Source organism: Tauraco erythrolophus, chromosome 1 (genome assembly GCF_009769465.1).
Source record: "Tauraco erythrolophus isolate bTauEry1 chromosome 1, bTauEry1.pri, whole genome shotgun sequence".
In the NCBI taxonomy this organism is placed as follows: domain Eukaryota; kingdom Metazoa; phylum Chordata; class Aves; order Musophagiformes; family Musophagidae; genus Tauraco; species Tauraco erythrolophus.
In genome coordinates this window covers 63,243,147-63,263,500 of record NC_141465.1, presented here as the reverse complement: position 1 = coordinate 63,263,500, position 20,354 = coordinate 63,243,147, and the positions used below count along the sequence as shown (strand labels likewise).

At 46.0% G+C, this 20,354-nt stretch overlaps 1 protein-coding gene across 1 annotated transcript in view; it reads left to right on the top strand.

The window, feature by feature from the left end:
- The window catches only part of LONRF2 (LON peptidase N-terminal domain and ring finger 2), a 34,804-nt gene that overhangs the window by 4,856 nt on the left and 9,594 nt on the right, over positions 1–20,354 (top strand). Inside the window, exons 2-5 of the mRNA XM_086610031.1 lie at positions 14,332–14,450; positions 17,762–17,884; positions 18,898–19,059; positions 19,449–19,674. Coding sequence (XP_086466157.1) covers positions 14,332–14,450; positions 17,762–17,884; positions 18,898–19,059; positions 19,449–19,674 — 630 coding nt within the window. The remainder of the gene's footprint in view (positions 1–14,331; positions 14,451–17,761; positions 17,885–18,897; positions 19,060–19,448; positions 19,675–20,354) is intronic.

Sequence of the window (20,354 nt, the reverse complement as noted above, 5' to 3'; positions counted from 1 at the left end):
GGTGGCAGTGGCTCGTGCCTTCAGCCGGCGTTTCTCTGTGTCCCTCTTGGTACTGAGATAGCCTGTTCGCATCCTGCGCCTTTCCCCTAAAGAAGCCTGAGGACACCTGCTTGGAGACAAAAAGGCCAGTGGTGCTGTCCTCTGACGCTTCCTGCTGCTGTTGGTTTTTTTTTGTAATAGCACTGGGTCCTGAGCTGTGTCAGTGGTTCCACGTCTCCGGCGGTCTCTCAAGCCAGTGTGCCGGGCTGCAGCTCCGCTGGGAAGGGCTGTCCCCACCACTGCGCCTGCCTGACCCAAAGCCCAAATGGGCTTCTTCGGGCGGGGAGGGATGGCCGTGCCCCTGCTCCTGTGGCGCGATGCAGTGGGTGCTTGCTTGCCTGCTGCACGCGGTGCAATCGTGTCTGGCTTCCAGTGCAGTGGCACACATCGTATCCGGACACCGGTGTTTCTGCGTGAAGTGTGTTGGCTCCGGCATGTAATTACCTGCTGCTGCGAAGTGTCCCTTTGGAGTCTGCCAAGCCTGAGAAGTGTTGCTGTCTCCAGAGAGCAGTAAAAGCCACAGCGATCCCTTGGCGTGGTTGTGTTTACTTCTGTGTGATGGGCTCTTTCTGAGCAGAAACAGATTTCATGTAGCTGTCAAATTGCCCAGTGTTTTAGTACTTTTTCCTCCAAGGGGTTTCAGAAAAAGTTCATAGGAGATAAAGCTCAACTATATCAGAGTTCTAAAACATGGTGGAGTTAATGATCATAGAATCATTGGGTTGGAAGGGACCTTCAAGATCATCTAGTTCCAACCCCTCTGCCATGGGCAGGGATGCTTTCCACTACACTAGGTTGCTCAAAGCCTCATCCAACCTGGCCTTTAACACTTCCAGGGATGAGGCATCTACATCTTTTCTGGGCAACCTGTTCCAGTGCCTCACCACCCTCAGAGTGAAAAATTTCTTCCTTAGATCTAATTGAAATCTACTCTCTTTTCAGTTTAAAGCCACTGCCCCATGTCCTATCATTACACGCCCTTGTGGAAATGATGGATATGTATGCAAAGGGAGCCTGTTGTTCCGAAGCCCTCTGTGTGAATCTGTGTTTCCAGTGGATACAGGATGGTGTGGGAAAGGCCGAGGACGCAAGTCTGTATCAATCCTGATGTAGTGTCAGAGGTAGTGTGCTGCAGAGCATGCAAGGGAGAGGCTGCTGGAGATGCTTCATCTCACATATCCTGGGGTGGAGAGCTGCATGCTGGCCTCCTGTCCACAGGCTGGTGTTTAGGGAATTGGTAGAAACAAAATGTAGGAGCTTTCCTGAGCTTTGACAGGAAGGGGAGGATCCGCTTCTATTGGCCAGACATTAGGGGAGAGAGATTTCTACCCTCTCATCGCAGTGGAGCTTCACCATAAATTGGCCTGATCCAAAAGAAAGCTCGATGTGGCCACTCAGCACTAATTTATTTTGTGGTCAAGCAGTTCATGGGGCACCTTCCGAATTCTCCCTTCATAAGAATTGAGTTGAAGGGGCAGAGCAGGCCAAGAGGCAGCAGAAAAAAGCCATAAAGGGAGCATCAGGCAAATACACCTGTTCGCAAGCAGATGGAGCCTCTTGAGATGGTAGTTCAGAGCTGGTTCCTGCTCCTTAGCCTAACTCACTGGATCATTTCAGGTAGCACGCTGGCGGTGTTCCTGCTTGGGGGTCACTGTACCCCCATCGCCCTCTCATGCCAAGCATTGAGTTTGTGTGGTGAGGGGCTTGGTACTGCCTCCTTGCTCCTGAGCTTGTGGCCACTGCTTTGCTCAGGCAGCAAGTAGGATGGTTTGATCTCAATACAGAGTATCTGCAAACCATTGTGGCCTTCTTGACCTATCCTGTCTTCTCTGGTCTATATAGACAGTTGTTCACATCAATGTCTTGGCAAATGATCACTTACGCTACTCTTGGTGTACCAGCTAGGTAGGTGGGTAGTTGATAATGTATCTTTGGCTTTTCCTTCCCTTCCCCTTCCTCTTTACATTGGTAACTCTTAAATAGGTAAAAAAATCTTGCTGTGTGCACATAGAAAATAAGTGTCTCTTGACCTTCCATACTGGCTCTCAAGCTGTTAAAGCTACGGACCTTCTTATTTTAAGTGATGTTTCAGTGCAAGTTGTTTCAAGAGCAACTGCTGTGGATTTTCCTGCTAGGTAAATGTTGGATTGTGGTGTTACGCTGCTTCCTGGAGAGCATGGCATAGGTAAACTTCCAGCCAGGTGTTCTTAGAGTTGGGACTGAGTGCTTACAGTGATAAGATGATGGGCAAGCGTTTTGCCATGCCCTGAAAATTATTTGCTGGGGCATTTTCCTTCCCAGCCTGCTTCTGAGTGGTTTCAGATAAGGGGTGAAAAAAGATCATCAGAATTTCTTGATGGGGTGGTGGGATGTCATCTTGGTGCTATCCTCTGCAGACCTGTCAGGTGAACGGTTTCTGTGTTAGTCATGGGTCAGGGTCAGAAGCAGCGAAGAAGAGTCCCTGTCTGCAAGGGGAAGCTGCTGAACTCTATTTAGAAAACTGTGCTTACATTTTTCTATAAAGATGACTGGTGCTATAGTACACATTTTATTAATTGTGCTGATGTTTTCTAAGGACTTGTGCCCCTCAGTGATGCACTTGCACTGAAGTCGCATTGTTCAAAGAAAACCACCAGAGATCGTCCACACACACCCCATGTGTGAATATATGAATTAGTACACTTTAATTGTCTCTTTTCTTTTTATATACTATTTCTAGAAGATTGCTATTTAAATATAAGGTCACTTGTCTTTTTTTCATGTGGTAAAAAAGAGATTGACCAAATCTTCCTTCCTCACAGGGTCTTGAGAACACTTTCTGGTTTCTTTACTTTCAGTAAAGAAGTAAGTCTTTGATGTTGTACCAGCCATTTGGAGGAGAAAAAAGAAAAAAAAAAAAAGCCATGGTAGACAGCTGTCATGACTCCTGGAACAGTAAACAGTTCAGTCTTTTTAATAATTTTATCAGAAGAATATTTAGTTTTGTTGCTCCTAAAGGAAAGTGCGACTTCTAAGTGAAGAATGAGAGGCAGTCTTTCTGAAACTACATGCTACAAAAAATGGTAGATGCTTGCTGCTTAGAGGATTTGTGCTAAAAAAAGGAACTTTCCCATCCCTCTGTAAAAGTGCCTCTTGGAATCCGCTTAAAGCGTGTCTCCAAAACCTGTTTGATCTATTTTACAGGGGCAGAAAAATGTGTAAAAGTAGGAGTCAAGGTTACCTAGAGACTGTTGCAGTAGCCTGAGCGTTATTTTTAAACATAAAATATTTTGCAAACTTCTGTCCCTCAGTCCCTCCTTTTTTACTGAGGTAGTGCTTGAAAAATAGTAGTAAATACTTCATATATGACACCACTGGAAACGTGTCAAGTACTTTGGAGCGGGAGCTCGTATTACTCCTGGCTTGTAAAGTGCTTGAGGCTGAAAGCTTGGATCTTGTAGTTGGATCTCTGAAAGTTTTGCTGGCTTGACGAGGATCTGCTGCAGGCAGGGGCCTTGCAGGGCTGCAAGACTAAGGCCACGGTGGACAGGAGGCTTATCCATCATGGGCATGAAGGGGAGGAGACGTCATGCTGTACAGCAGACAATCTTTGGGTGTGTTTTTTTAAGAAGTTAACATTGCTCATGTAACTTAGTTACATACCGCTTAAGATGGAGATTTCATTTCCCCCCCTCCTATGATATCACTCAGATGTAATTTCCTATAAATAATTGAACTACTTCAAAAATTCTTCAGACTTTCTCATATGGAGGTATAGCTCATTCTCTGGGATGGCTGAAGTCTCTTCAAACTGCCTTATGCTTCCTAATCTGAAAATTAGTAGGATACTGCACCACTCCTTTTCCCTTTTACAAACATTTTAATTGATTTTCTTTATTTGAGGACAGAAGAAGTGGAGTAGTAACTGAGAAACAAGAAGGACCTTTGTGCAACTTGCAGAGAGTCAGATTCTGGGCTGAAATAAGCTTTAACTGGAAAAAGAGAAGGTTATGGAGACTTGAAGAGTAAACAATAGAAATGTAGCTTATATATGGATCGTGACAAAAAGGGCAACTGGATTATCACCAGTGAAGTCATATTATGATAGAATATCTGGCTGTAAATTGGTCTTGTTAACTCTGATCGTGGCAGCTCTACTTGGCTGGTGCTGCCTGGCTGCGAAGCAGCTTTGGAGTCTCCTTGCAGTCACAGATGCATGTACACCTAGCACAGCTCTCCGTTCCTGGGGAGGGTGGTGGGATTTTCCGTGGGTGTTTTAGAGGTCAGCCAGGGGTTTGGCCTCCTGGGATGCTTTGAAGCTTACTTGTTACGTCTTCATGCTTCAATCTGTAGGTGTTTTGCTTTGGGACAGTCTGTACCTGCTGTTGGAGAGGATACCTCAGTTCTGACAGAGGCTTTGGTAGGAAACCTTACCAGAACACCAAACTAAATACAGGGAGAACTAGTAAACATTGAACATGAGTTGCATTTGTGTACTTAATGGTTTTATTATACTAGTGCCAGGCAGCCATGGATTGATTTGGAGTACGTCACCTGAAGCAGTGCCCGAATGTCCAAAGGGTAGAATGGGAGCTAAAAATGTAGGGAGGTGGTGTGCATTCATCCTATTTTATCTGGAAAGAGCTACGTGCATCTAGCAAAAATGTTGAAAAATTAGGATTTGGATAGGAGGGCTAATGAAATAATATATCGCACCTAGCTTTACACTGGGACACTCTTGAATTGAGGACTTTTGCCATACCATGCAATTTGTCACTTAATTGGTTGTAAAGAAGGTTATCACTGGCTTTGCAGTTGTGGAAATACAAACTAAACCGTAGGTTAATGTAATTGGTCTGGCATGCTTCTGCCTCATTAGGCTAGAGGTCCAGTCCAAAAGCAAGGGTTCTAAGTTAGCTGCACCTTCTGTGTAGCAGCTCTTCTTCCAGGTAGCATATAACTTCCCTTAACAATGTTTCTCTTGAGTAATGATGGGAGTGGCGATGAGCTGTGCTTAGTGATCATGACAGTCCGGCTTTAAATAATGTATGGAGCTTCCTAGCTGAGGATTTATTCACTGAGCTCGAAATAAAACTGCTGGGAATCCAAAGCATTTTGTCCAGCACACTGAAAAAATCTGTGTTCTTAAGTCTGGACTTCTGAACAGCAAAATACAGAGGCCTGGAAATAAGGTAATTCTGTCTTAAATTTTATGTTCTTAAGAATAATCCAGCTCATCTGTCACCAGTGTCCTTTCTTTCAGTCAAAGTGATAATACAGGAGTTTCTTGATGCCTCCCTGTCCCTCAGACCAGGGAGCACCTAGGTAAGCATGCTGCAGGGCAAAGAAATGGGGGGAGGCCCTCTCTTTTGGGGTGGGACAGCAAGGGGAGAGGGTTGCAGCTTCAATTCTGCCAGTGAAGTGATGGCTGTGATTTGTCCACCCTGGTTTAAATTGGTCTCCTCTGCTTTTTCGTCTCAGTGTGCTTAGGCTGCATGTGGAGATGAGGTCCCAATCGGGCATGGACTGGCTCTGTAGCTGCTTAATGCAGACAAGCTGTACTGGAGTGCTCTGGTGGCATCTGAATTGGCTTCCTCATGGAGGTGACAGGAAAGAGAACTTTGGCTTGGCATACCTTTTTGAAATTTGTAATGACCACTTCAGAAAGAAGAAGAATATGGAGAAAAATACTTCATATCTGTGTGAAGATAAAAGAAAACAGAATGAATAGAGCTTGATGGGAGACAGACTCCATCAGTGGAGATGTGTTTTATTACGCTAGCTGTGGGCAACATGAGCGTAGATAAGGAAAGAGATTTTTTGCACATCTGTGGCAGGTTGGTGGCGCAGGCTCTGAGCGGAGCGGTGGAAAGAGGTGTTCCATTTGCCTGCGAAGTGGTCTTTGCAAGTGTCTTCTTCCTAATCACGGTTGAATTGTGCTTGGTTGCAAGAGTGGACTTACGGAGGAAGAGGTTTTCTTCTTTGCATCCTCTGCACACCAAAACCTCTTGCACGCTTCCTCTGGGGTTTTGGGTTTTTTTTCACCTGCTGAAGGTTGCTACTGATGTATGTGCAGGAAGGAAATGCCACAATATTCAGAAGACATTAATTTAAAAAAAATCCAGTTATTAATCCAGTTACTGTGAGCTCATAAGTTAGAAAATGTGGGCTTGCTGTTTGCAAGTACATATCAAGTTCACTGTCCCTCTTAATCAGTTTTGGGAAGCTGACCTTGTTTTTCATCTTTACTTTAGAACAGAGTTCTCTTTGAATGTCCTAAATGTCTTTACTGCTTCTGTTAATTGTTCTATCAAGGATGCACCTTCCCCTGCTCTCCCCCTCCACCCCAACCAAACAACCTCCGTGCATCCATTTTTTTGTGCATAGACTTGTCTGCATGAAGTCTGGAGGAGAAAACTTAGCTTGTTATTCAGTTCATAGATTCATAGATTTCTAGGTTGGAAAAGACCTTAGAGATCATCGAGTCCAACCATCCCTAATCCCCATTAAACCATATCCTCAAGTAGCTCATCCACCCTATTCTTAAACACATCCAGGGATGGGGACTCAACCACCTCCCTGGGCAGCTTATTCCAGTGGCTGACAACCCTTTCAGAGAAGAAATACTTCCTAACATCCAACCTGAATCTCCCCTGGCTAAGCTTATGCCCATTTCCTCTTGTTCTATCACCCATCACTAATGTAAAGAGCCCTTTCCCTAACTCCCCACCATCTTTTCTCAAGTATTTATAGGCCGTAATCAGGTCTCCCCTCAGCCTCCTCTTCTCCAGGCTAAACAGCCCCAACTCCCTCAGCCGCTCCTCATAAGTTTTATTTTCCAGCCCCTTGACCAGTTTAGTCGCCCTTCTTTGGACTCGCTCCAGGAGCTCAATATCTCTCTTAAAGCGAGGGGCCCAAAACTGGACACAATATTCCAGGTGCGGCCTCACCAGTGCCGAGTACAGGAGCAGGATCACTTCCCTGCTCCTGCTGGTCACACTATTCTTGATACACGCCAGTATCCCATTGGCCTTTTTGGCCACCTGGGCACACTGCTGGCTCATATCAAGCTGGTAGTCAACCAACACCCCCAGGTCCTTCTCCGCCAGGCAGCTCTCCAGCCACTCCTCCCCGAGCCTATAGCGATGCTTGGGGTTTTTATACCCCAAGTGAAGGACTCTGCACTTGGCCTTATTAAAGCTCATGCCATTGGCCTCAGCCCAACGATCCAGTCTGTTCAAATCCCTCTGAAGGGCCTCCCTACCCTCGAGCAGATCGACACAGCCTCCCAGCTTGGTGTCGTCCGCAAATTTACTGAGGGTACATTCAATCCCCTCATCCAGGTCATTGATAAAGATGTTAAACAGAACTGGACCCAGCACTGAGCCCTGGGGAACCCCACTGGTGACCGGCCTCCAGCCGGATTTAGCCCCATTTACCACCACTCTTTGGGCCCGGCCATCCAGCCAGTTTTTAACCCAAAGGAGGGTGTGCCTATCCAGGCCAGCAGTTACCAGTTTCTCCACCAGAACACTATGAGAAACTGTATCAAAGGCTTTACTGAGGTCCAGGAAAACTACATCCACAGCCCTTCCCTCGTCAACCAGGCGGGTCGCCCTGTCATAGAAGGTGATCAGGTTTGATTGGCAAGACCTGCCTTTCATAAACCCATGTTGACTGGGCCTGATCACCCGGTTAACCTGTATGTGCTCATTAATAGCACTCAAGATAACCTGTTCCATGACTTTACCCGTCACCGAGGTCAGACTGACAGGCCTGTAGTTCCCTGGATCCTCCTTCCGCCCTTTTTTTGTAAATGGGGGTAACATCCGCCAGCCTCCAGTCCAGCGGAACTTCCCCAGTGAGCCAAGACTGCCCAAAGATAATGGACAGGGGTTTGGCAATGACATCCGCCAGCTCTCTCAGGACTCTCGGGTGGATACCATCAGGCCCCATAGACTTGTGGGCATCCAGCCAAAGGAGCAGATCCTTGACCCGTTCCTCTTGGATCACAGGAGCTTCGATCTGCTCTCCCTCCCTGCTCTCAGACACCATAGGCCAGCTCACCTGGGAACTACTGACCTTATTATTAAAGACTGAGGCAAAGAAGGCATTAAGGACCTCAGCCTTGTCTTCATCCCTAGTGACTAACATACCCCCTGAGTCCAGTAGGGGCTGGAGGTGATCTTTAGCCCTCCTTTTGTTATTAATATATTTATAGAAAGACTTTTTGTTGTCCCTTACGGAGCTGGCTAGTCTAAGTTCCAATTGGGCTTTTGCCTCCCTGATTATCTCCCTACATGCCCTAACTTCCTCCCTGTATTGATTCCTGGATGCCTGCCCATTCTTCCAAGACTTGTAGACATCCCTTTTTCTTTTGAGATGTTCCCAAATCTCCTTTGTTATCCAAGCTGGTTTTCTACCCCGGCGGCTCGACTTCCGGCACACAGGGACAGCTCGCTCCTGTGCCTCCAGAATTTCCTTTTTGAATAGTAACCATCCCTCCTGCGCCCCCTTACCCTTGAGAGCTGTCTCCCATTGGACTTTGTTAACCAGACTTCTAAACAGCCCAAAGTCAGCTCTCCCAAAGTCCAGCTTGGCCGTTTTAGTGTTCCCCCTCCTAACTTCCCCTAGAATTGAGAATTCTATTATCTCGTGGTCACTAAGCCCCAGGCGTCCTCCAACCTTCACATCTCCCACAAGACCTTCTCTGTTCACAAACAGCAGGTCTAGGGGAGCTCCTTCTCTAGTCGGTTCACTAACCAGTTGTGAGAGGAAGTTGTCCTCCACACTCTGCAGGAACCGCCTAGACTGTTTCCTGACTGCCATGTTATACTTCCAACAGACATCAGGCAGGTTAAAGTCACCCATAAGGACAAGGGCTAGTGAGCGCGAGACTTCCCCCAGTTGTTTAAAGAATAGCTCATCAGCCTCACTGTCCTGATAGGGTGGCCTGTAGCAGATACCCACTACAATATCCGCCTTCATAGGCCCCTCTTTGATTTTCACCCACAGACATTCTACTAGGTCATCCCCAACATTTAACTCTAAACAGTTTAGATCTTCCCTTACATACAGGGCAACCCACCATCCCTTCTACCTCTCCTATCCCTCCTGAAGAGCTTGTAGCCATCCATGGTAGCACTCCAGTTATACGAGTCATCCCACCATGTTTCAGTGATGGCAACTATGTCGTAGTTTCCCCGGATAGCAAGAGCTTCCAGTTCCTCTTGTTTATTGCCCATACTGCGTGCGTTCGTATAGAAGCACGTAAGTTGGGCTTTCGACCCCACTGCACCCCTAGGGGGGGAAGTTTTATTACCTGAGCTGTTATTTTTGGGATTCTCTTTTACCTCTAGGCAACTTGTGTGTTGCTCCTGACTACACATATCACCCCCTACTATCACTGAGGCAGCAGGCCCAAGGCACCTGCCTACACTCCTTTCATCACTAAATCTTGCTAATTTCTCACTGAAGTGAAAATGGATGTTTCGTATTATTTTTCAAGCTTATGAAAAGGCTTTCAATACTGAATTGTTCAGAATTGAATGCATAACGTAACAAAGCAAGCCAAATTTGTTCCTCTCTCCAGGGGCAGAAGTTTCTTTAAAATGTGGGAAAAATTCCCCCTGAAGTCCTGTGCAGGCTGACTCTTGCTAGCAAGACTGAGAAGTGTTTTTGCAGTGACGGTGTTTCAGTTCTGCTCATGCGTTTAGGAAGTATGCGTAGGATTGAAATAGATTCGAATATAACTTGCTTTTCTAGGAAGAAATGTCAGATAAGGAGGATTAGGGAGTTCTAGCAACTTTAAACTTGTTCTTTCTGTGCTGAGTTCCTGGAAGAAATCTCAGCAGTGTTTTATTACAGTAAAACTTTTATTTTCATCAATAGTCAGTTTGGAGAATTCTCTAATTACCTTCCTGGCACAGGAGATTTTGGGGAGTCCTGTTGTCCTGTCAGCCTCCCTATCTCATGGCAGTGTAGGTTTGGGTTTTTTTTAAACTGGAATGCTTGGGCATATCTGGAAAAGTAATTTTGGGTGTTAGCTTCTGCGTAAGAAAAAGCACAGTCTAACAAACATCTGCAAATGAGTGCAAAGGTAGTGTGAATGGAAAGTTAACGATTTTGGAAAATCCAGGCTGGCGACCACACTTGGGGTAGGCAATACTTAGCGGTCCCAAGGAGTGTCCTGGATGCAGAGATCTGGCAAGCCCCTCTGCTCTGGGTGCTGCTTTGGCCAAGGTTTGTCTGATGCCTTGGGATTATGGCTGGGATAGAGGGAGGGAACTCCGTGAGAAGGCTCCCAGGACCTGTGGCTCTGAGGAATTCTCTGTGTCCCGGCTGCCCGGAGCCGCAGATCCTGGGAGCCTCAGCGGTGGATCCGTGATGCTGACAAGGACATAAATTTTGCTGTGCAGCTGCAGGCTCCCAGAAGAGTTTGATTCAGGAAATGCCATCTGCTGGTATTGTGGAAACAGTAAAATTTTCTACGCTTTTCTTTTTTAATTTGGCCTGAAATAATAAGTCATTTAATAAAAGAAATCTTTTCTTCTTTAACCTCCAGAAGAAAGAATGGGCACGTTATTTTAAAACAAACTGTTGGCTATTGTGTAACTTTTTTCTTCCCTCCCCAGCTCAATAAACTTGACAGTTATTGTAATATACCAGCTTCTGGCAGCGTTCACAAACTGTGTCCTCAAGCCCTCTCCATCCACCTTCTGTGACTAATTTTTTTTTTCACCATGGCATGTGTGGTGGCATGGAACAACTCGCTGTCACAGTCCTTATAGAAACCCTGTAGCTAGTTGGGCTGTAACTGAGTATTTGCTTTTTTCTTCCTACTTCCACACATATCCTAAGTTGGAGTCAGCCAGCTGATGCCGCAGTTCTAGTGACATGGTGTGTCAGTCCATCTAGCCTTGCCCTGGGACTGGCCATGGACTCTCCCAGGATGGTTTCGGTGGCAGCGGGAGGCTGGGGACCAGGGGACGCATGGGTTGGGCACAGAGCTGGCGAGCTTTAGGGCTGCGCCGCCATATCTCCACGTCGGGTGAGCTTGGATGAAGGAGGCTTGGCACCGCTCCAGCTACGGCATCTTGTCTAGCTGCTTCATCTCACTATAGAAAAGCTGTTATGCTATAGTCTCGTAAACACTGCTCTCTTTAGCAAAGCTGGCTTTTTTTACCCCTTCTTGCTCTCTGTTAACTAAACATTCCTCGCCAGTTATTCATTAAAATGGGTCACACCTTACGCTTTGCGATTGAGACTCTGTGAACAAGAGGTACGAGCCCTGAATACATGGAGCTTTTTCTGGTTTGCTTTGGAGCTGTTTGTTTTTTTCAGTAGGTTGTTGTTTTCCCTTCATGTTGTGAGAGCCTTTGGACTGTGCTTCAGGAGGACTTGCAGCCTTTGCCACACCGCTGTGGCATTTTTTGCTTATGACTTTTGCAGTGGAAACAAGATCCCAAGAGCCGGTGAAACAGTTCTCTCTACCTGAGTCTGCTGAACGTACGCACCGTGCTGAATTGTGTGCTGGAAAGGGCTAGGAAGCGGCAGTGAGACTGAAATGTGCAGTCGTGAAGAGAAGCGGGAAGCTGGCTTGCCTGTTCCCCTCATCTCAGGCTGCTTCCTTTCCCTCGTGGTGCCAAAAAACAGCCCACCCAGTGGTCTGCTTGGCTGTGGAGGCATGTACCTCTGCCTACTGCATCTACCCACCTTGGCATACCCTGCAGCAGGTACAGTGATGGAAATACGGGGTATGCATTTGTATTTAGTACAAGCAGAAGACACAGACTGCTTTAATGGTAATTAAATTAAATAATTATGTATTTTTAAATAATTTCCTATTTGAGCATCTATTAAAAGCATAAAGTGCGTGCTTCTAAGATCTTGGGTCAATAGCTTGCCATTTCTTTCAACTTGCAGTGTCTTTAAGAATTGCCAGCTAGAAATGTGGATCACTATAGCAGTCAGCAGCACTAAGAGTTGAAAAACTAAACCAAGACAAAACCAATCAGTTTTGTAGTCTTAGAATCATAAAATGGTTTGCGTTGCAAGAGACCTTTAAGATCATCTAGTTCCAACCCCCCTGCCACAGGCAGGGACACCCTCCACTACACCAGGTTGCTCAAAGCCTCATCCAATCTGATCTTGAACACCTCTAGGGATGGGGCAGCCACAACTTCTCTGGACAACCTGTTCCAGTGTTTCACCACCCTCATTGTAAAAAAATTTCTTCCTTAGATCTAATCGAAATCTGCCCTCTTTCAGTTTAAATCCATTGCCCCTTGTCCTATCACTACATGCCCTTGTAAAAAGTCCCTCTCCAGCTTTCTTGTAGGCCCCCTTTAGGTACTAGAAGGCTGCTAGAAGGTCTCCCTGGAGCCTTCTGTTCTCCAGGCTGAACAACTCCGACTCTTTCAGTGTGTCTTCATAGGAGAGGTGCTCCAGCCCTCAGATCATCATTGTGTCCCTCCTCTGGACCCACTTTAGCAGGTCTGTGTCCTTCTTATGCTGGGGACCCCAGAGCTGAACACAGTACTCCAGGTTGGGTCTCACAAGAACAGAGTAAAGGGGGAGAATCACCTCCCTTGACCTGCTGGCCCCTTCTTTGGGCTATCCCTCCTGATAGGTGCTTGAACTTTATGAGCAGTGTCACCTACAGCAGTTAGGAGTTTACTGTGTGCATCTGTGGTGTCTGTGCACACTGGGTTGTGTGCCTGGGCTCTGTATGGGTGATGTGCTGTTACTGAGGATGTGTTTAGGATGCTCGTGCTGTAGTGAGATGCAAACAGAGAAGCCAAAGCACGTGGGAGAGGTACAGAGATAAGAGCTGTGCGTAGGGATGTACAGGAGGTGACACTTGCAGGAAAAGACTTGAGAGCACTAGCTTGGAGGTGACGTTTAACATTTGTAGAAATGAGGGAGTACTGTCTCTCGGCACACCTTGGATTAACACTTTTCAAAATTTAATCCTGGTTACGACCGTTTTAACCAGCTCACGTTTGGGTAAGGGTTACCGCACTATGCTGCCTCTATCCAGCAATCATCTTCCATGCCTCTGCAGGCCGTTCCTGGCATACGAAGGACAAGAGTGACCAAGAGCAAAATCACGCCTAAATCTCATCTTCTAAGATGAGATAACTTCTTTGGTAGACAAAGGGAGAGTGTTGTTTGGGGCTTAGTGTGTTTTTGCAATGCTGCTGACGCAGCCTGCCACAGCATCCTTCTGGCCAAGGTGGGGCGGTAGAGGTGGGATGGGTGGAGAACTGGCTGGACCATCAGGGGACAGGATGGTGGTTAATGGCTAGAGACCTGCTGGGCAGACAGCTACTGGTGGCATTGCTCAGACCTTGGTAATGGGACTAACGCGGTTCAACACCTTTTTAATGACCTTGATGAGTGGGCAGAGTGCACTGTCAGCAAGTTTGGTCATGACACCAAACTGGGGGAGGAAGAAGCGGTTGATGTGCTGGAGTGCAGGACTGCCCTTCAGACCAACAACCTGGGGCATGAGCTGACCAGCCTTGCCTACTGCAGCAAAGGCAAGCACACCTGGGACAGAATAACCTCATGCAACAGGACAGGCTGGGCTTAGAGCAGCACTGCAGAAAAGACCTGGAGGTCCTGGTGGACAAGCTGAACGTGGACCAACCAAAGTTTTTCTGTGAAACTTTACATTGGAGCTGGATTTCCGTCTTAAAATGTGTTTTGGAGACCTTAGGAAAGGACAGAATAAGAGCGCTCGAGATGTTCACAGTCCATGCAAACTGAACGGTTCGTGAATGTGTGGGTGCTGAGGCGATGTATGTGATCATTAGAGGTTTGCCTTCCCAGGGAGGGCAAGGTGCACGGGTAGCAAGTGGGTATGAAATGTGAAGGCTGCATGCGTTTTTCTTGATGACTGGCTTATGGGAAGTGTTTTAGCTGAAGTCCTGCACTGGCGACTTCTGCATATGCTATTTTCTTCCAAGCAAAGCCATGCTGAGGGGAAAAACACTTGGCTTTTTTTTTCCTTTTGCTTTCTTAAGCACCCTGTAAGTGAAGCGAGGGAAGAGCAGTTGACATCCTGCATGTGAATATGAAATCTGTCCTGCTAGATGAAATGAAGAGATTGCTTCCAGGGTGACAGGAATATATTTTAGGAAGGAAAGAAGAAAGGAATTGCCTTTTTTTCCTTTACAGACCAGTATAAAAGTAACCATTGTGCAGAAGTACTTTTTAGGTTCATCTGGCTGCAAATTATGTTACCATATTTAACACCTACTAGTGCTTCTTTTAATGTAGTTCCTTGTAACCTTTTTTGTTTTCCAGCTCCTTGCAAGTGTTCACTAATAGCACAGCGAGCAGAACTCTGTACGTCAATGAAGAACTACCAGCAAGCTCTTCACGACGCAGATGTCCTCTGCCGAAACAAACCCCACTGGGCTGCGGTACGGTGCTTGCATGTTGTAAAGACCAAAATGAAAACCGCTTTTTGTCGGGGCTTTTCTCTGTGGTGGGGACAGTGCTGCTGAGGGTGTTGTTGGAAGAACATCATGGCATTATCAGGGCTAGGAATGTCTACCAAAAGCCAAGTTCTTCATAGGACAAATCTTGGAAGGTTCTTAGTGCGTTTCCAGCCAGTAGGATTTTGGTAGTGGGCAGCTGGTGATGTGCTTTTGTTTGTGCTGGTGCCTGTCGATCTGTTGGGGTTAGTGCTGCAGTTTGGCAGCAGAATTGGGTCTGTAAGGCTCTTTAAGCCCAGGATGGCCCTGCAGTTCCCTCTGGGATGACGTGTCGCAGGCAGTGACCGCCTGCTGGCCATTGTGTCTTTCTGAGGAGCACCCCAGACTGTATTTTGGAATTATTTTTTTCTCCCTTTAATACCAAGCATTCGTATCTGTTTCCTACCTGCGTCATGGTGATTCATAGAGGGGGTTGGAGTTTTTTTCGTAATGAAAGGAAGTGCTACAAAGAGCACTGACTCGTGGGCAGTCTGAAGCAAGCATCAGAAATGATGCTATGAGAGAGAAATGGAGGAAGCACGTGGTGCCCGTAGTTACCACCAGTTGCCCGAGGGTAGACCGGGTTTCCGACAGCTCGTCCCACCTAGGGTGACCCCTCCAGTCAATCCCTCACCCATCAGTACCAAAACTGCAGCACAGGTTTGATAGATAAAGTCCCTGGATGCTATCTGGAGAGAGGGTAGCATGGGGAATTGGGGAAGGATTTTGGGCAGACTTTGGACCTTGGCTTTCCTGCAAAGACTAAGGAGGCATTGCATGAACCCCTCGACTGCCTGCCGCAGCACGGGTGGGCTGCAAGTAGCTCTGAGTTTCCAGCTGGGGAAGACGTGAGGCAAGCAGAGAGGTGCTGTCTGAAGCATCTAGTTTCTGACAAGTTAGATGCTTGTCTCTGAAGGTTATCTGTCTTTTCAGCTGTTAAAACCTTTCTTATTTGAAGGCAGTTCATCACCTTCCCTCCGTTTCCAATTTACCTTTCTGTCTAGGATCCCTTCTTATCAAGTCAGGAATCCATCTCAGGTGGCATTGACTGGGTTTCTGTGCAGAAAGGGAAAGATGAATTACGCACGTTCAAATGTTTTCTTAAAGTGTCTTCTCTGTTTGCCTTGAATCCATGGAAATGTGATGCGTGTCAGTCGTAGGCGGATAAAGATTTTGCTAATCATCTCTGAAGAATGCTAATTGAAAATTAAATTTGTCATCGTGGCGTAACCAGCCATGTTACAGATGCATTTCACTTGCACTTGCGTCTGTGTGTAAGAACTTCCACATAAGCTGTGCTGATTCAGAATCCATGTTCTCCATGAATTCTGGGCATCTGCTTTGTTTTGTATCTCATGGTATCTCATCCAATGGCAAAGATAAGCTCAAACTGCACTGTGTTGTTAAAAAAAAAAAAAAAAAAAAAAAAAAATTGACTGTAAAATTAAACTCATTCTGGGAGTAACTCCTGGGAGGCAAGTGTTCACCTACCAGTGCCTTTTAGCTTATTGATAACTGAAATGTAGTGGCTTACTGAGTTACTGGTGAAACTCTTGGGTCCACTGTAGTCATTAGAGCAATAGACAAGTTGGTTTCTCTTCTGTTGCTATGAAAACCAGGTCCTTGGACTCTCTTGAGCAGGGAGAAGTTTCCAGTTTTACTTTTGTGTGGTGGGGTAAAAACAGATGCCCTCCTGTCTAGACTGTGTCCTGCCTGGACCTTACCCTTCAGTCTGATGCTTGTCAGGACCATGTGAAAATAAGAAAGGGAAGGTGGCAGCGGCAGTCTCTGAAGCGTAGGGGCCTCTAGTCCCTGGGCCTAGCTTCTGGTGTTGGATCTTTGGGCGTTCTGTCCATAGACAGCCCAGCTCAGTCCTCCCTTGCAGCTTGCATATGGAAATTGCTCTTGTGACCGCAAAGGATGAGGCCAAACAACCTTGTAGCCTCCTCAGTGCGGTGGAGTCATCTTGACAGTGATGTCGGGCTTGTTAGGACCTCTCTAGAAAGGTTTTACAGGGGCCGCGCAAACATCAAGATAAGAAGGTTGGGATCAGACCTCACGGTACCTCTCTTCTTACTGCATTCAGGAAAAGAAAAATGTATCTCACCTCGAGAGGTTGGTGAGAACTGAGACTTCTTGTTCAGGTCACCAACTGACATACATTAATTAACGTGTCCTACGCCGTGCCTGTTACTTGCTTTTGGTACAAGCCGCCTTCTTCCCGACAGTAGAAAGGTAAAGATCTTAACGGGCCTCGTCTCGAAGTGCTATATGGAAGGAGTGAGGGAGGTACCTGCTTGAGACAATTATGTGACACCGGATCTTTTGGCATTAATGTGAAGAATAGAAAAGCGTGTCTCCTTATCTGACCGGTCCCTTAAAGAGACTAGTGAAATTGCACATTCAGCACAGCCGAGGGATATTCGTGTGGCTCGGAGGTGGACTTGCAGAGCGCGCTTCTGTCTAGTGAGCAAGAGGCAAATGTTTAAATGCACGCTTAGTTTCCTTTCATCGTTAAGGAAGTAATTTCCATGGTCAGATTTGAACTGCAAATTGATATCCGCGGGGAAATTCAGGGGTGAGGCATTCCTCGCTTGCTACTAGTAACCAGTAGAGTAGGATTTGTCCCCAAGCTGACTACCCTACCTGTTGGCCATGAATGTGTTACTCTAGGACATGGTTGAGGTAGGATGGATGAAAAGGTCTTAGGCTAAGCATTGGTAAGTTTCCCTACATTCATAAAGTTGTTGGTCTCTTCTAGCTGAGTGAAATAGGTGAGAAATCATCTCTGTCCTGGTAAGACACCCAGGAGAAGTGGGAGTGTCCTGAACCTACAATTTTTTGCTCCCTCAGCTGCCACCTCATGCGCCCCTGTGCCACGGCCTTTCCCATGCAACATCATTACTATTAAGTCTTCCCTGGTATATGAAACGGTTCTCTGGGGTATCGAGCCCTGTGGCTGTGTGGTGGTCTCAGTCCCTGGGGAGACAAATACCCCTCCTTGTTCTGTGTCCTTTCCCCCAAGGAAAGGAGCAGTGTCTTTGGCAGGGGGTGATGCAGCAGTGGGTTCCTGGGGGATTTTCTTTCAGCAAAAGGGACTGACTTTCCTTTGGTTGTGTAGACCAAAGAGGTTGTTACCCAAAAAGCGTCTTATTCTTCACTTGCAGAATGGCGTGAACTTCCAAGTTTGTTTGCTGGATTCTTGCTGCCATTTCAGAAATGATCTCTAGATTTGTACGTTTCCTTTGTGTGAACAGGGCCATTATGTGAAAGCAAAAGCTCTTTCTGGATTGGAAAGGACTGAGGAAGCATTGAAGGAGTTTCTCTATTGTGTTGCCTTAAATCCTGAATGGAGCTCAATGAAGAAAGAAGCCCAAAAGGTATAAAATGTATTTACTGGACGCTTCTTGGCCATCACGCTGCTCTTACTCCTGCAGCTAAGTAAAATCCTTGTTATTTCAGGTGATGGTAAACAGCCAAAGGATAATTTGATTCAGTAGGTTCTTCAGTAAACCTCATTAGCATTATGCTGTGCGAGGCACCTCTAGGGTTTGGTTGATGCCTCAACAAGAGGGATTGTATATTTTTGGATTCCACTGCAAATCTGTAGGTCTGGCTTCTGCTGTTTGTAGATTAGACTTGCTGGATTTGGGTACACCTGAATTTCGTAGGCTTGAGGAAGCTAATTTTAGTGCCCATCAGAAAAACACTTTTAAGTGGGAAGTGGCAGAGGGTTGAGAAGAGGGAGCTGTGTGCTGCCCTGTCTCCTGCAAGAATCCTGTGGTCTCTGTAGCAGTTTGTATAACTTCCCATAAGGGACACACTTACTGCTAACCCACCGTTGTCAGGTTCTCCATGACTGTCCATACAGGCAGCTTCTTATAAAAAGAAGCAGGGATTTGGCAAGGCACTTGGTGGGGACTGATGAGAGAGGGAACGGGCTCTACACAACTTTCAGGTAGAGGTGGAATCTGCTTGAGCATAGAGGAGATAGATGCAGGGGATGAGGAGAACTGAAACACATCTCTGTTAACCAGTTTTGATAGGAGAGCATGGTCTGAAGTCTTCTGGAGGCAGGGGTCTGAGGGTCAGAGTGGAGAGGGGCGGAGGCAGGAGAAGGATGGAACAGACTGCTGCCCCGGGTGCTCCTGGGGAGCAGAGAGCTTCGGGGAGGGAGGTGGGCATCCAAAGAACACCTTGAGATGTGTCTGTGGTTGTGGTGGGGACTGCCATTCAAGTTCCCTATGGGCATTGGGGAACGCAGGATATCCTGGTTGTTGCAAGCTTCTTGGCATCCAGAAGCTGTGCAGTTTGTGTATCTGTGTTTGTACAAACATATATATCTGTGTCATAATTACTATTATTTTTTCTTTTTTTCTCTCTAATTGACTAGATAATGTGTGAGATGTTTTTCCCAGCCTTTGAAAATGTGCATGATAGTCTAACAGCACCTTTCTCTAGTCGAACATCCCATACAAGATTGAAACCTGCGTTTCTGAGTAGCATAAACACACAGTCAGCTGCAGAAGATAGCTCTATTGCTGGGTCCTCAAAGGTAAAGTAAAGAGCATTCAACATAAAAATACCAAAAGTAACACAAGGATCTGTCTGATCTGTGTGACATTGTCTTTGTCTGCAGTTACTTTCATGGTAAGCCTGTTTTCTCCATTGCTATTGGATCTCTCACTGGGACGCGCTTCCTCAGGAAAATAAGAGAATGAAACTTTTTCTTCAGAAAACAATGTGGTGCCTTCATGTGGGGGTTGATAATACTTGTTTGGTCCTTATTTCATGCAAGTGGAGAGTGGCTGCCTTTGATACGGACCTTTCTCCCTTGCAAAGCTCATTGAAGGAACATTGGTCTGTTGCTGATGTATACAACTAATGAGAAAAAAAACAAAGCAAAATTGTCTCATGCTGTATATAACTGTTCTTAATTTTTAGGATACTGTGTTCAGGTTAACAAAAACCCCATCCCAAGAATCTGATGTATTTAGAAGTACTGATTCTCCTGTTTCCCATCATGTTCTGGATCTCTATTTTGAAGACAACAAGAAGTCTTTGGGAGCTATTCTCTCCAGTTTACCTGGGGTTGGCTTAAAAAGAAAACTATCCAGTGATATGAGGGATTTACAAAGCTTGGATGTCCCCAATAAGATTCCTAAAAAAGGTTTGTGTTGCGGCTTAGAAAGGAGATTTCTTTTGCACATACTTAAAAATGATAAACTACTTTTTTCCTCCTTCTGTTTTTTAGGTGCCAATGCAACATTCCCTACAGGGACTGGAATAGTATTTTGTTATCTGATGTTTCTGCCCTAACAACCTATTTACTTTATTCCAGAGCAGTTTCAATGCATTCAGTGAGCACTGTATTTTTCTTTCTCAAATGGGCCATTTCCAGTGTGTAACCGACTAACAGTTTAGTCTTTGTGTTGCTGGTGCCATTTCCATTTTCTAGGTCTCAGAGGTATAGCTCAACTTCATTGTCTTTCTATATGAAGGAAAGATGCAGTAAGCCTGGAAACTAATCTTTAGCTGTCGCCAGAAACAGTCACATGCAACTTTACATGAAACTTTCCAAGCAAACAAAGAAGCCTTTTGAAGGGTAATAAGCCCCCCCAGTTTTCTGTCACTTGATAGCTGTGCTTACAATTGGTATGCTTCTCAAGCATTCAGCAAAGACCTCCAGAGTGGTTTTAGTACCCTGGGATAAAAACGCTGAAGGCAATATATTACACTGAGTAATGACATAATTGGTATAAAAGGGGCTTCTATATTAGTGTGCATTTTTTCCCTTAAAAGAAAAAAACCCCACCAAACACCACCTTCTTGACAAATCTGACTTGTGCT